General features: G+C 39.0%; 1 protein-coding gene and 1 non-coding gene across 3 annotated transcripts in view; one reads left to right on the forward strand and one right to left on the reverse strand.

Annotated features, from left to right (window-relative positions):
- Nucleotides 1-13703, forward strand: part of AFG1L (AFG1 like ATPase) — a 190560-nt gene that overhangs the window by 55476 nt on the left and 121381 nt on the right. For both annotated transcript variants that reach the window (XM_077780052.1, XM_077780053.1), the window contains exon 3: nucleotides 3658-3709. In XM_077780052.1, coding sequence (XP_077636178.1) covers nucleotides 3658-3709 — 52 coding nt within the window. The remainder of the gene's footprint in view (nucleotides 1-3657; nucleotides 3710-13703) is intronic.
- Nucleotides 2737-2870, reverse strand: LOC144244725 (small nucleolar RNA SNORA70). The gene has a single exon (XR_013339038.1). It is a non-coding gene; the product is annotated as a small nucleolar RNA SNORA70 (small nucleolar RNA).

Consider the following 13703-nt stretch of genomic DNA (forward strand, 5'->3'; position numbering starts at 1 on the left):
GTCAGCATGGAGTTCTCTCTGTGTCATCTTTTCCCCCCAATCTTTGTTAAATTTTTGCCTTGAACTCCATTTATTTAGTATATATTGATGATCTCACGTGAATAATACTAGAGTAGATCCTAGACTGTTCCTACAAAATGTGTTGTGAAGAACTATGAATTGCTATGACCTGTGGAGTTACCTAATACAGAACATTGCTTTCAAAAGATTTTTAAAATTTAAGTTTATTTATTTTGAGAGAAGGTGGGGAGGAGGGGCAGAGAGAGAGGGAGTGGGGGAAAGAGACTCCCAAGCAGACTCCATGCTGTCAGCACAGATCCAGATGCGGGGCTCCGTCTCACAAATCATGAGATCATGACCTGAGCTGAAAGCAAGTGTTGGTAGCTTAATTGACTGAGCCACCCAAACGCCCCTCAAAACATTTCTAATACATAGAATATACTTAGAGATTATGAAGTTCTATGTAGGCTTTCAAATTTGAAGCTGTTCTAAAATTATTTAAAAGCGTAATGCTTTTTTTCTGGCAAGTTGAAAATAGCATAACCAGTGTACAAGAATGGCTCATGTAAGATCTTAAAACAAAACAAATTAAGAGGTTTTGGCAGGAGTGGAATCTGTTTTCAGTTGAGATTTAAGAATAGATTGAGAGTTAATGTGCAGAGGAACACCGGGAATGCAGTCAGCTGGCAGATTCAAAGCAAAGAACATCCCTTTGCCTCAATGGTTGGGAAGGGGCATGCTAGAGTCAGGAGATGGATTTATAGACAAAGCTGAGAGGGACAGGAAAGCAAGAGAAGTTTCTGAGACATGCTGGAATGAACCCACAGATTAAAAACAACAGCAATATATACTAGATTATATCTAGCCCTTGAGTATGCTCTCTGCCAAACTCCTGACTGCTCTGGTTTGTGCTAAGAGGCATAACCTTTGCCTCTTTCTGCTTTTATCCTACCTGAATTCTCTCTGTTCTTGCTTACCTTGGTTTTTGCACAGGTGTCTAAAAACTGTTGCAGAGTTTGAAGGTTCCTCTTCTAAGTGGAACAAAATTTAGTATGGTTATTTGGGTTAATAACAGTATCAGGCAAAGAGAAGTTCCAGTTTGTTTCTTCCTTGGAGCCCTCCATCCTCCTGTTTTGATCTGGACTTGATTGCTTTCTTGATCTGCTTGTGCCTCTGCTTCCGGAGCAACCCTCTCTCTTACCAGTGCTTCCTTCTCAGGACCCTTTGTCTTTCCCGGAGCCTGGGAGTTCCTATCTCTGTTAGGGAGGTGTTATTAAGACTCTCTATGTGTGGGGACGCCTGGGTGTATCAGTCTGTTAAGTGTCCCAACTTGGGCTCAGGTCATGATCTTATGGTTCATGAGTTTGAGCCCTGCATGGGGCTCTATGCTGAAAGCTCAGAGCCTGGATCTTGCTTCAGATTCTGTGTCTCCTTTTCTCTCTGCTCTTCCCCCATTCATTCTCTCTCTCTCTCAAAAATAAACATAAAAAAAAAAAAACCTTCCATGTATGGAATGTCAATTTCCATTTTCGTACTTGATGGATACATTGGATAGATTAGATTGGAAATCATTGCCCCTCAAATCAATTCCTTATCTGTTTTTTGTGAGCTGTTGCCCTACTCCTTTGTTACTTGCCCCAGTGGCCACCTCGGACATTTGTGGGATGTTCTTTCTATCCCTGGTGTCTAAAATTTCAGGATTATGATTTGGTATTAGTTTTATTTCCCTCCCTGTGCTGGGCACTTACTCTTTCCTCCCAAATCTAGAAATAAGTCCTTCAGATCTGAGAAAAATCTTGGCATTATTCCTTAGATAACTTCCTCCTTTCTTTTTTCCCTCTATTTTCTCTTTCTGGAATTCCTTTTTTGTCAGATATTGGACCTCCTAATGAATTAATCCAGTAATCTTATATTTTCCATTTATTCTTGTTGCTGTTTATTGTAGTTTCATTTTTTAAAAAAATGTTTATTCACTTTGAGAGAGAGAGAGAGAGAGGAGGGGGAGGAGGAGAGAGAGAGGGAGAGAGAGAATACCAAGTAGGCTCAGAAGCTGTCAGCACAGAGCCCGATGTGGGACTTGATCTCACAAATCATGAAATCATATTCTGAGTCCAAATCAAGAGTTGGAGGCTTAACCAACTAAGTCTCCTAGGCACCCCTAAGGATTTTTTATTTTTAACTAATCTTTACACCCAACATGGGGCTTGAACTTACCACCCCAAGATTAAGAGTCGCATGCTCCACTGTCTGGGCCAGCCAGGTGCCCCTCTGCTACCATATTTTATTTATGCATGTATTTATGTACTTATGTATTTATTTTTTAGACAGGAAGTAGGATTTATTGATGGTCATGAATAGGGAGGGCTCAGTGCCAACATTCTTATGAGTGCAGAGCCTGCCATTTTTCAAGGGGCCATTATTAGGGATTATTTGACCCCATAGCCATCTGGATGAGCTGTTTTCCCACCACCATGAAATTCATCCAAATTAAACTTCGTAAAGCCCCACTTCTTGGAAATGTGCATCTTCTGGCAGCCAGAGAACTTGAACCTGGCCCTGTGTGGGGCCTTAATCACATGCTCCTTGTTCTGCAGCTTGGTTATGGGTGGACATGATGACTTGGCCAATGTGGATCCTGGCTGTTGTGCCCTGGGGCTTTCCAAGGGTGCCCCACATACCTGTCTGAAGCCTAGATTGGAGATAGGGTGAGGTCAGACATCAGTGTCCACTGGAAAGGACTGTCTCCAAGGTCCCTTAGGGCAACCCATGCAATCACCGGGCTGCATACACTACCAAGGAGGCTACTGTTTGCAGCCATTGCACACTGAGCCCCCATGGGGAAAGAGCACAGCCTACTTACCTGGCTGCAGATCTGCTACTATATTTTAAATTTCAAAGTGTTCTTTCGTTCTTAATGCTCCTTTTTAAAAATTACATTTTGTTTTTGGTTTACAGTTTTATAAGCTGCTCTTGTTTTCCCCAGCATCTTAATTATACTGATTCCAGTTTTATTTTGAAGTTTCCTTTTGCTGTCTCTGTAGTCTCTGTTTCCTCTGAGTTTTTATGCTCTCTATACCCTTGCTCTGGTCTCCAGCTTTCATCCTGGACACTTTTCTTTTCAAGTTTCTATTGATTCTTGGCTGTCAATTCATTTTAGAATCTTTTCAGATACTGACAAGTCGATTGAAGGTTCCATCATAAGAGGTTGGTTGGCTGGTATGCTCTGCTGTGAAGTGATCTAATAGGGACCAGTTATTTCTTTGGGAAAAGCCCACACATAAGCCCACACCTTTGGGCTTTTTCTTTTCTGGAGACTATTTAGTGTCTCCATAAAAACTCCCCCGCTCTCTTGCGAGCTGGAATGAGCTAGGCTATCATTGTCTGGGGAGCTCATTTGGGGAAGACGGCATAGTTATTAAATGACATAAGGAGTGTAAATTCCAGTTGTGTGACTTCAGCCCTTGCCCTGGGCTACGTGATTCTTGCCTCCTACATTAGAACGGAAGTTGGGCTTCATAGCTTTCACATCAGGTTTTTTGTACTTACTGTGTATAATAGCCTGTGTTACTCCTGTATGTGATAGTTAGGAACACTATGAATATGGTGACGTTTAATTATTTCCATGTTAGAGATTTATAATTTGTTCTTAATTTACAGCTTTTTTCAAGGAGCAAACCTCCAAGGGGCCTGTATGTTTATGGAGATGTTGGTAAGTGTGTTATAATAAGTTTTGAGTGGTCCAAACAGGAATTTTCCCAGCTTTCACCCAGGGATATTTCCATTTCCAGCCCTCAGTCTGCTGCCAGCAAGGGAATAGGATGAGGCAAAGTAAAACAGGGGGAGAGGATAGGGGAGCGGTGGGAGTTATCTTAGTTTTCACTTTTACTTCTCAGAGTGCGTGACTATAGTTGAAGGCGGGACTAGTTAGCATAGTAGGGTGCAAACGTTGTTTGGTGTGTAAGACTGAGTTGATCTCAGGGAAGGAAATCACCTATAAGTAGGTTATTAGATAAATCAGAATCTCATTGCTCAATGCTATTTGACTCAGCTTAATACTTTTTAAAAAAAGCTGCTCTTTTTTACTTTTAATTTTCACTAATATTTCTGCTCATAATCTAAACCCTTGTCCTTCCTTAATTTAGTTATTATTACTTATAACTTAGTTTTTAATGGATATTCTTTTTTTAAGTATATTTATTTTGAGAGATGGAATGCATGTGCAAGTGGGGGAGGGGTAATAGGGAGTGGAGAGAGAGAAAAAGAGAGAGAGAGAGAAAGAGAATGAATCCCAAGCAGGCTGTTAGCACAGAGCCCAGACATGGGCTTAATCTTTTGAACTGAGATCATGACCTGAGCTGAAATCGAGAGTTGGATGCTTAACTGACTGAGCCATCCACGTGCCTCTATTCTTAATGTATGAGTGGTTATGTTTCCTTGGTCTCCCACATCCACATATTGGGCACAAAGACTTACCTTTTCTTGGAAACCTTATGAGCTATTGCTTACTTTCTAGATTTAACGAATCAGTGAATGTCTTGCTTCTTTTCTGACTTTGTATTGTGAGATTGTCTGTTGTTTGGTTTCTGTTTCCTTCAAACAAATTCTTTTCTCCTACTCCTAAACCTCTCCCCGTTGACCCACATTCACAGATGTCATAAAGGTGGCTCTTACTTTATTTGGTCTTATTGCTTATCAATTATTTCTTTTATTAACTTACTCAAAATGCACATATACATATAGCAAAATTGGTTTGATCTTCAACTGATAAACCTCAGGCTCCCCTACCACCATAACAAATTTGTGCTATGAGGAAGTGGTAGCAAAAGTTATCATCTTAGTAAGAACTTTAGAATGAGAAAAATACTAGGAGTTGAATCAGTACTTATAGTGCCTTAAAGATCCAGCTGTTTTTTTCTGGGTCCTCCCTCTTCTCATTTTTAAATGAATGCTTGCAAATACCTGTTTTACACTTAGAGATTTAGCAAGTCTAATGAAAAAGAATCCGTGAGTTCATAAACCAGTGGATAATAAGAGATTGTCCTTTTAGATTCTTCAAGTTCTTGGCGCTTGCAGATTTGAAAAATGTCAAAGAAGCTCAAGCCATTCTTTATTTTTTATTTTTTTAGATTTTAAAGTAATCTCTACACCCACCTTCGGGCTTAAACTCACAGCCCCAAGATCAAGAGTCGCACGCTCTTCCAACCAAGCCAGCCAGACGCCCCCAAGCTATTCTTTTTCTTAGTTCATTGGCTAATTGGCATTTTTGAGAATAGCATATGCTTGCTTCTTATTTAGAAAGCAATTTATTCCAAATGCTTGACCAGTTTTATCTGTCTACACCTTTGGGTACTGCTCTCATTCTGTGGTCATGTCTTATTCTTTGCCTCTTTGGAGAACATTTATTTCCTATACCTTCACTTTCATGTTTAGTCATTGCTAAAATCAACATCTTTGTTTCTCCTGTTACCTTAACCACCTAACCATAAATGGAGATGGTTAGTAAAGCACAACTGTTTTCACTTCTGCAAAAGGACTTAAAAAAAAAACCCAAAACCTATAAAAGTTACTGGATTTTAGTTTGGAAAATACAGCCATATGCTAACAAATTGAAGGGAGGTGTAAGAAGCGTCATTCATCTAAGTGCTTGAAGGAATTCGGGAAGATGTGATAACATAGGATGTTCACAGAGCTGGGTGTGTGGCAACCTTTGGTTAAGAACATTTTATAGCATAAAGAGGGGAAGAGAAAGGAATTCTAAAATAGGAAGGGAGATGAACATTTTGGTGGCTATACTCAGTTTAGTTTAGGATATTACAAAACAGGTAGTAAAAGATAGGTCAATTCTCAGTTTGAGAGGGCTCTCTGGCTGGGAGAATAGCTTCAGAACGCTCTCACAAGCTCTTTTTTTGTTACTATTTTCCTTTTCTAGACTTGGGAAACAGGTGTCCAGTTTCAGAGAGACTCATGGCAAAGAGAGGTCTGTTGCACACACCCTTCCCCCTCCCCTTATTTCTGCACTTGCCCCAGGCTCTGTTATGCACACTTCTTTCTACTCCTGTGGAGATGACTGACTCGGTTAGACCCTCAATCCAGGGAGCTCCAGTAGATTTGATACGTAAATTTTCATTAATAAAATGCTTATTAGCACATCTCCTGCAGAAGCCAAAAGCTGCCATAGGTGCGTTTTGTGGCTTCATTCTTACCCTGCAGTTGGCTTTCTTGGGTTTCAGCTCTGGCTAGCAGGCCGCAGTCGTGATGGCAGGGTTGATGACGTCTGTACATATGGAGAGAATCAAAGGACATTTTTGTTTATCAGTCCCTTTTCTTCTGCCTCCTGGTTTAACCTCACCTGCTTCTTAGGGTTAGGTGTTGGGAAGCAAAATTCAGGGCTTGGGACAGTGATGGAGGCCACCACTCCCCACCTCCTTTGGCAGGAAGATTGCCCAAAAGGGCACTTTGGGGAAGGGGGGGCTGGTGCATGAGTAGTCCTTTTTGGCTTTATAACTATATGGGCTTGAAAGTTAGAACTTAAAAGGGTTTTAGGTTTTATAAATCACTCCCCTAATAAGAATCTTCTCTTTGAGAAAAATATGAGTTTTTATTTAGGGTTCTGTAGAGACCAAAGCAGAATTGTGAGGTAGATAAAATTTAATATTGGTTTCTTCCCCACGTATTTTCAACATCTGCCCTCATTCTTGCATTCCCCTGACAGATGTTGATTGAACGTCCGCTGGGTGCCAGGCACTGTGTTGTTTCTACAGCTATAATGGTAAATAAAAGCAGACACAGCCTTTGCTTACCCAAAGCTTATAGACTCTTGTGATGTCTCTGAAACATTTTTTGAGTATAATCTATAGTAAAAAAATAATTTTACATTCGACCTACATGTGAATGTGTGTGTGTGTGTGTGCACATGCACATATGTACACACACACCCCTGAAAAATAGTTTTATGAAAGAAAACTTACCCTTACTTGTGGTACATTTTGATTTTCTATTCTGTTCTGTGAAAAAATAATTCTAGTTGTAGAGGCAGTTTTTTAAACACTGGTCTGGTGTCTCTCATATCTGTTACTACAGATTGGCATGCTAGGGTTTGTTCCTGCTGTTTCGTCTCTTTGGGCGTTAGGATTTCTCATGCTGGGTCTTCCATGGAACACAGCTTTCTCCTCTCCTAGTTAAACTAACCTGGTTGGACTTACATTATCCCAGGATCTTCTAGCCTTCTAGCTAAATTTCGGAACTATTTCTAAGCTGTTTTCTAACCTAAACTATTCTAAACTACTTTTTCGGTTTTAAAAAAAATTTTTAATGTTTATTTTTGAGAGAGAGAGAGAAAGAGAGACAGAGAACGAGTGGGAGAGGGGCAAACAGAGAGGGAGACACAGAATCTGAAGCAGGCTCCAGGCTCTGAGCTATCAGCACAGAGCCTGACATGGGACTTGAACCCACGAACTGCAAGATCATGACCTGAGCCGAGGTCAGATGCTTAGCTGACTAAGCCACCCAGGCACCCCTACTTTTTAAGTTTTTAATGGGTTCCATTGGATTAGTGGGTTACCTCTCCAGAACATTTGCAATTTAAAGAGAGTCTTCTGAGTGTTAGAATTTCACTGAAGCTTCATGTGTGACATAGAACTGTAGTGATTCAGCTGGCCACTTGGTGATTTGGGGCAGAGAAATCTTCTAACATCTCTGAAATTCCACCACACACAGGCTCTTGCCCACCCATACTAAATCTAGTGGTGCTTATCATGCCACATTTAAAGAATTTTACATTTTAGAAAGATCTTTGCTACCATTTCCCCTCTTTTTTGCTAGTGTCATGAACTTAACATTTTCCTTATATTCTCCCTAAACACTGTTGGTGCTGAGGAAAGTCAAATACTAATAATTACTTGGGTATATTTACTAGTCTCTGTTAGACGTAGAGAAAAAAGTAGATGTTGGTAGAAATTAATAAGAGAACGAATACAAAATAAGTAGAAATTTAAGTATATATAAGCTATACCATTTTCATCTTAATATTTTAAACCTCATTAAGTATTCAGTTACTCAGATTTCTAATTATGTCATAAATGTTTCTGCTTTCAATGTGATATTAATTAAGTCTTTAGTCTGTGTGTGTGTGTGTGTCTGTGTGACACATCATACCACAGAAATGAATCAGCAAAATTCAGGCTGTTACATCTATATGTAACATATATAATGTATGTATAATGTTACATACATATATATAAGCTAATTTGTCCTGTACTATTTCCTACAACCTGGATCCTGCTGATGCATCCCTGTGGTGTAGTGTGAGAGTCTTCCAACTTTGTCTTTTTCAACACTGTTTTGGCTGTTCTATGGCCTTTGCATTTCCATATACATTTTATTTTTTTATTTTTTGAGAGAAAAATGTAAGTGTGAGTGGGGGAGGGACAGATGGAGAGGAAAAGAGAGAGAATCTTGAGCAGGCTCCATGCTCAAGGAGGAGCCAGACGTGGGGCTCGATCTCACAAACTACGTTATCATCACCTGAGCTGAAATCGGACCCTTAAGCCACTGAGCCACTCAGGCATCCTATTATTTTCTTCTTAAAAAAATAGCGGCCATCCTAATGAGTGTTGAGTGGTATCTCATTGTACATTTCTCAAATGATTAGTGATGTTGAGCATCTTTTCATTGTAGGTTTCTTTTTGTATTTGTCCTTTATGTGTTTGAACGTATGCTGCTTTTCCTAGTTTACATCATAAATGTGTATTGAATTTTTTTCAAATGTGATGATTATATGGTTTTTATATGTTGAATTTTATTTTGATAGGGAGTTAAGTTACTTACATTCTAGCTTGATTTATTTGAAGTATTTTTTAATTGAAAATTTTATTAAGATAATTATAGATTCACAAATACTTGCATGAAGTAATATGGAGATATCTGTGCACACGTTACTCATTTCTCCCCAAAGGTAATATTTTACAAAGACTACAGTATAAGTTTCACAAACAGAATGACATTGATACAATTCACTGATCTCATTCAATATTCTTGTTTAACTTGTCCTCATTTATATGTGTGTATTTAGTTCTATACAATTTATCACTTGTGTAAGTTCATGTATCCACCACCACAGTCAAGAGACTGCACAATTCTGTCACAAGAGTCCCTTGTGTTGCTCATAATTTTATGACAACACCTACTCACCTTCTACTTCTAAGTCCTGGCAACCACTAATCTGTTCTCCATTCCTAAAATTCTGTCATTTCAGAAATGTTACATAAATGGCACAGTACGTAACCTTTTGAGATTGGCTTTTTTTTTCCCATTCAGCATAATTCCTTGGAGATTCATTCAAGTTGTTGTATGAGTTCAGTATCTCTGGAAATTGTTCATTTTACAGTTCCCTGGTGGCCATTCTTTGCCTCCCATAATAGAGGATCACCCTATGCATGAGCAGCTGGTATGCCCCCAAAGACTCAAGAATACCCATGTGTTGATTTCTAGAGCTCTTTCGTAGATGGCTTCCTCCTCCCTGGCACTTTGCCTTGCAAATTTCCCCTGCGTGGGACTCCCATAATCCTCATCTCTCATAGCCGGTCTCAGCCAGTCCTGGGCGTTTTGCTTGGATTCCTTCGTTCTGTTCAGCAGTCTGGAGGCTGCCTCCAAGCCCAAAGCTGGAGTGATAGAGGGCTCATCTTGTTTTTCCCTTCTGTCATGGATCAGAGTCGTGTACTGTGATTTTCCAGTGTCTGAAAACACTAGTTTCATGTATTTCGTCCAGTTTTCTGGTTCTTTATGTTGGGATGGCAAGTCTGGAACCAGTTACTCTCACATGGTCTCTCAAATGTTTTCATTTTCTTGGTACACATTGCTAAGCTTTTCTTGCTCCAAGGTGGTACAAAGGTGATACAAATGTTCACACATATTATCTTCTGGGTCTTTCATATTCTTTAGCACTTTGGATTTATCTGGAAATAATTTTGGTGTGAAATGTGATGGTAGAGGTCTGGTTTTATTTTTTGCAAATCGTTGAGCATTTGTCTTTAGCAATTACTATTTTTTTCCATATACAAGGTTATTATATGTATGTAGGTCTGCTTAATTGGTTTAGTTGATTTTTTAAAAAAATTCGGGACCAATCAAATACAATTTCTCTCATTTTATAATACATTTGCATTATGTAGTTTCTCTTCTCCTTTTTGCCTCTCCCAATCTCTGTTATTTGCCACTTACCTTGTCTTAGAATGTTTTTGACATTTTTTAAAGAAATTAGCTGCTCAGGAGAATTTTTAAAAGTGTGTGTGTTTTTGTTTTACTCAAATGTTAAGTACTTTTTTTCTTCATTAATTGTGCATTCTAGATATCATACCATATCAGAACATACAGACTTACCTCATTCATTTTACTGGGTATAATATTTTATTATATGAACTTTCCACAATTCTCTTAACCAGTTTCTTGTTGAGAGGCATTTGTTTATTTATTTATTTTTACCAGGAGAGTGACTTTAGGATCATGTTGTCAAATTATTCTTAAATTGATTTTGGTTGAGGTTCCATTGAGCTCTGAAATAATTTAGGGGAAAATAACTTTATAGTATTGATCTTGGTTCCGAGTATTTTTAAATACTTACCTACCTTTTGATGCCAAACTGACTTCCAGAAAGGCTGGGTTTTTGTTTTTTGTTTTTTAATTTTATTTATTTATTTGGAGGGGGGGTGAGAGAGAGTGCGTGCACATGTGCAAGCGGGGAAGGGGCAGAGAGAGGGAAAGAGAGAATTCTAAGCAGACAGTGCAGAGCCCTATGCGGAGTTCGAACTCAGGAACTATGAGATTGTGACCTGAGCTGAAACCAAAAGTCAGGCACTTAACCCACTGAGTCACCTGGACACCCCCAGGAGGGCTGGTTTCATATTACCACCAGAAATGGTATATCATTGGTGTTTTAGTTTGTATTCCTTTTTATTTATGGTAGAATTAAACTTTTAAAAATATGTTTAAAGCTATGTGTTTGTATTTTTGTGCCATTTAAATACTCATAATTTTAGCACATTGATCATCTTTTTTTTCTTTCCCCTGTTGAGTCTGTACTGTTTAGTACTCTTTCAGTTGTAGTGGGAGAAAAAAAAGCCAGTTGAATTAGCTGAACCAGGGGAGGAATTTAATGGTTGGTTTAATTAGTAAGTTGAATAATTAATTAGTAATAATTATTAAGTTGAATGAATGAATGAATTAAATTGATTTAGCTGAGGGTAGATCTACATTTAAGATCTTAAATGATGTTTTAGGACGCTCTCTCTCTTTCCTTCTGTGTCCCTTTTCCTTCATCTTTTTGTCCTGCTTTCCTTTTTGGCTTCATTCTTGTTCACAGGTTTGTCATTGGCTTCGTTCTTGGTCACAATTTTTTGCTCTTATAGAGATTTCTGGAATTTTCTAGGTTGCTCTTTAAAAAGAGAAGAGATGATGGTCATTCTCAGAACCCATTTTAACTGCCCCTAGAGAACATTGACCTAACCTGGGTACATGCTGATTATAGGGCCAACCACAGTGTATGTGGTAATTGGGTATTTTGATTGGTCCATCCTGTGATTAATACCCTCATAGAATCATGCTAAGTAGAGAAGTTTGCAGAAGGAAGAGATTTAGGACAGACCACAAAACAGAACAAAACAAAATATACAACTCCGTTGTAGTTTTTAAGAGCTCTTTATATTTTAAAGATATGTAAGGTTAACCTTTCAGATTTCATGAAGGCTGGGATTTTTGTCTGTTTTGTTACCAGATCCTGAGCCTGGATAAAGCCTCACACATGGTGTTCAGTAACAATATAGTGATTACATAAATAAGGATATTAATTTTATTTATAATTATTTTGATATTCAGAAGGTTGAATTTCATGTAGCCTAATTTATCAGTTTTTTTCTTTTCTGATTTTTTTTTCCTTTTGCTTTTATCTCCAGAAACTTTTTATATGACAGTCTTGTTATATTTTAAGCCGTTTTCAAAGAGTTAGCACAAAGATTACATTCAAACATATATTATTCACATTTTTGGTTAGATAATTTGTGACTTTTTCCTGGATCTACAAGTATACTGTGCTTCATGCAGCAGAATTTGAAACTTCATTTTTTACATAAATGTAATGATTTAAAATCTGCTGCTCACTGTATCAAGAAATGTTATGCTGAATGGTTTAAAAAAATTATTTTTTAATCCAATTGGTCTCTTTGTTAATAACCAAATATGTTTGGTGAATTGTATTTTCTTCTTTTTTTTTTTTTTTACGTTTTTTCTTAATTTATTTTTGAGAGACAGAGTGAGACAGAGCACGAGCAGGAGAGGGGCAAAGAGACAGGGAGACACAGAATCCGAAGCAAGCTCCAGGCTCTGAGCTGTCAGCATACAGCCTGACATGGGGCTCGAACCCACAAACCATGAAATTGTGACCTGAGCTGAAGTCAGAAGCTCAACTGACTGATCCACCCAGGCACCCCAAGTGAATTGTATTTTCATATACAAAAGACTTTCGGGTAATTCCAGTGACATAGGTTCAAAGTCCTATGAGATGGAGGAAAGCTAAATAGATATAAGACTCAGATCTTACATCCTGAGCTGCCTATCAATACTCATAGCTCCAGCGAAGAGACGATGGGCACTGTGTTAGGGTGGTGGCAGAGGAAGTGGTGAGGGTGAGAGAGAGCACCAGCCTGGCCTGGCCTGCTGAGGAATGCTGGGTCTGAACAGAGCTCAGTACCACCAATGTCCCTAGAGTGCTGGACTTTCTGTGAGGGAATAAGACTTTCTGTAAATACATTGTTAAACGTGACTCTTCAATTACTAAAACAATCACGGTGATTAAAAACTTCAGTGTGGGGCACCTAGGTGGTTCAGTCGGTTAAGCATCCTACTTCGGCTCAGGTCATGATCTCACAGTTCATGGGTTCGAGCCCCGCATCGGGCTCTGTGCTGACAGCTAGCTCAGATCCTGGAGCCTGTTTCAGGCTGTGTCTCCCTCCCTCTCTGACCCTCCCCTGCTCACGTTGTCTCTCTCAGAAATAAATAAAACATTAAAAAAATAAAAATTAAAAAAAAAACTTCAGTGTGTTGAATATTCAATAATTAAATGATAAGGGTTTATTGTATCAGAATTTCTTCAAGTAGGCCTCCTTTTGAAAGACTTTTGTTCTGAGTTTTTTAAGAAAGTGTTATATTTTGAGAATACTTTATTAAAAAGCTGAAACAAAACAAAGGGCGGGGGGAGAGACAAACTGACAAAGAGACACTTAACTATGAAGAACAACCTGATGGTTACCAGAGGGGAGGAGAGGTGGGAGGATGGGTGAAATAACATAGGGGATGGGGATTAAGGACTGTGCTTGTCATGATGAGTGAAGGTGATGTCTAGAACGGTTGAATATTGTACACTTGAAACTTAACACTATGTTTACTGGAATTAAAGTAAAGCACTTATAGAGAACATGATATCGACATTTATAAAGGAAATCCTGGGGGTGCCTGGATGGCTCAGTTGTTTAAGCATCCGACTTGGGCTGGTCATGGTCTCATGGTTCGTGGGTTCGAGGCCCGCGTCAGGCTCTGTGCTGACTGCCAGCTCGGAGCCTGGAGTCTGTTTCAGATTCTGTGTCTCCCTCTCTCTCTGACCCTCCCCTGCTCATGCTCTCTCTCTCTCTCTCTCAGAAGTAAATAAAATATTTAAA

This window comes from Crocuta crocuta, unplaced genomic scaffold (genome assembly GCF_008692635.1).
Source record: "Crocuta crocuta isolate KB4526 unplaced genomic scaffold, BGI_CrCroc_1.0 scaffold147, whole genome shotgun sequence".
Classification (NCBI taxonomy): domain Eukaryota; kingdom Metazoa; phylum Chordata; class Mammalia; order Carnivora; family Hyaenidae; genus Crocuta; species Crocuta crocuta.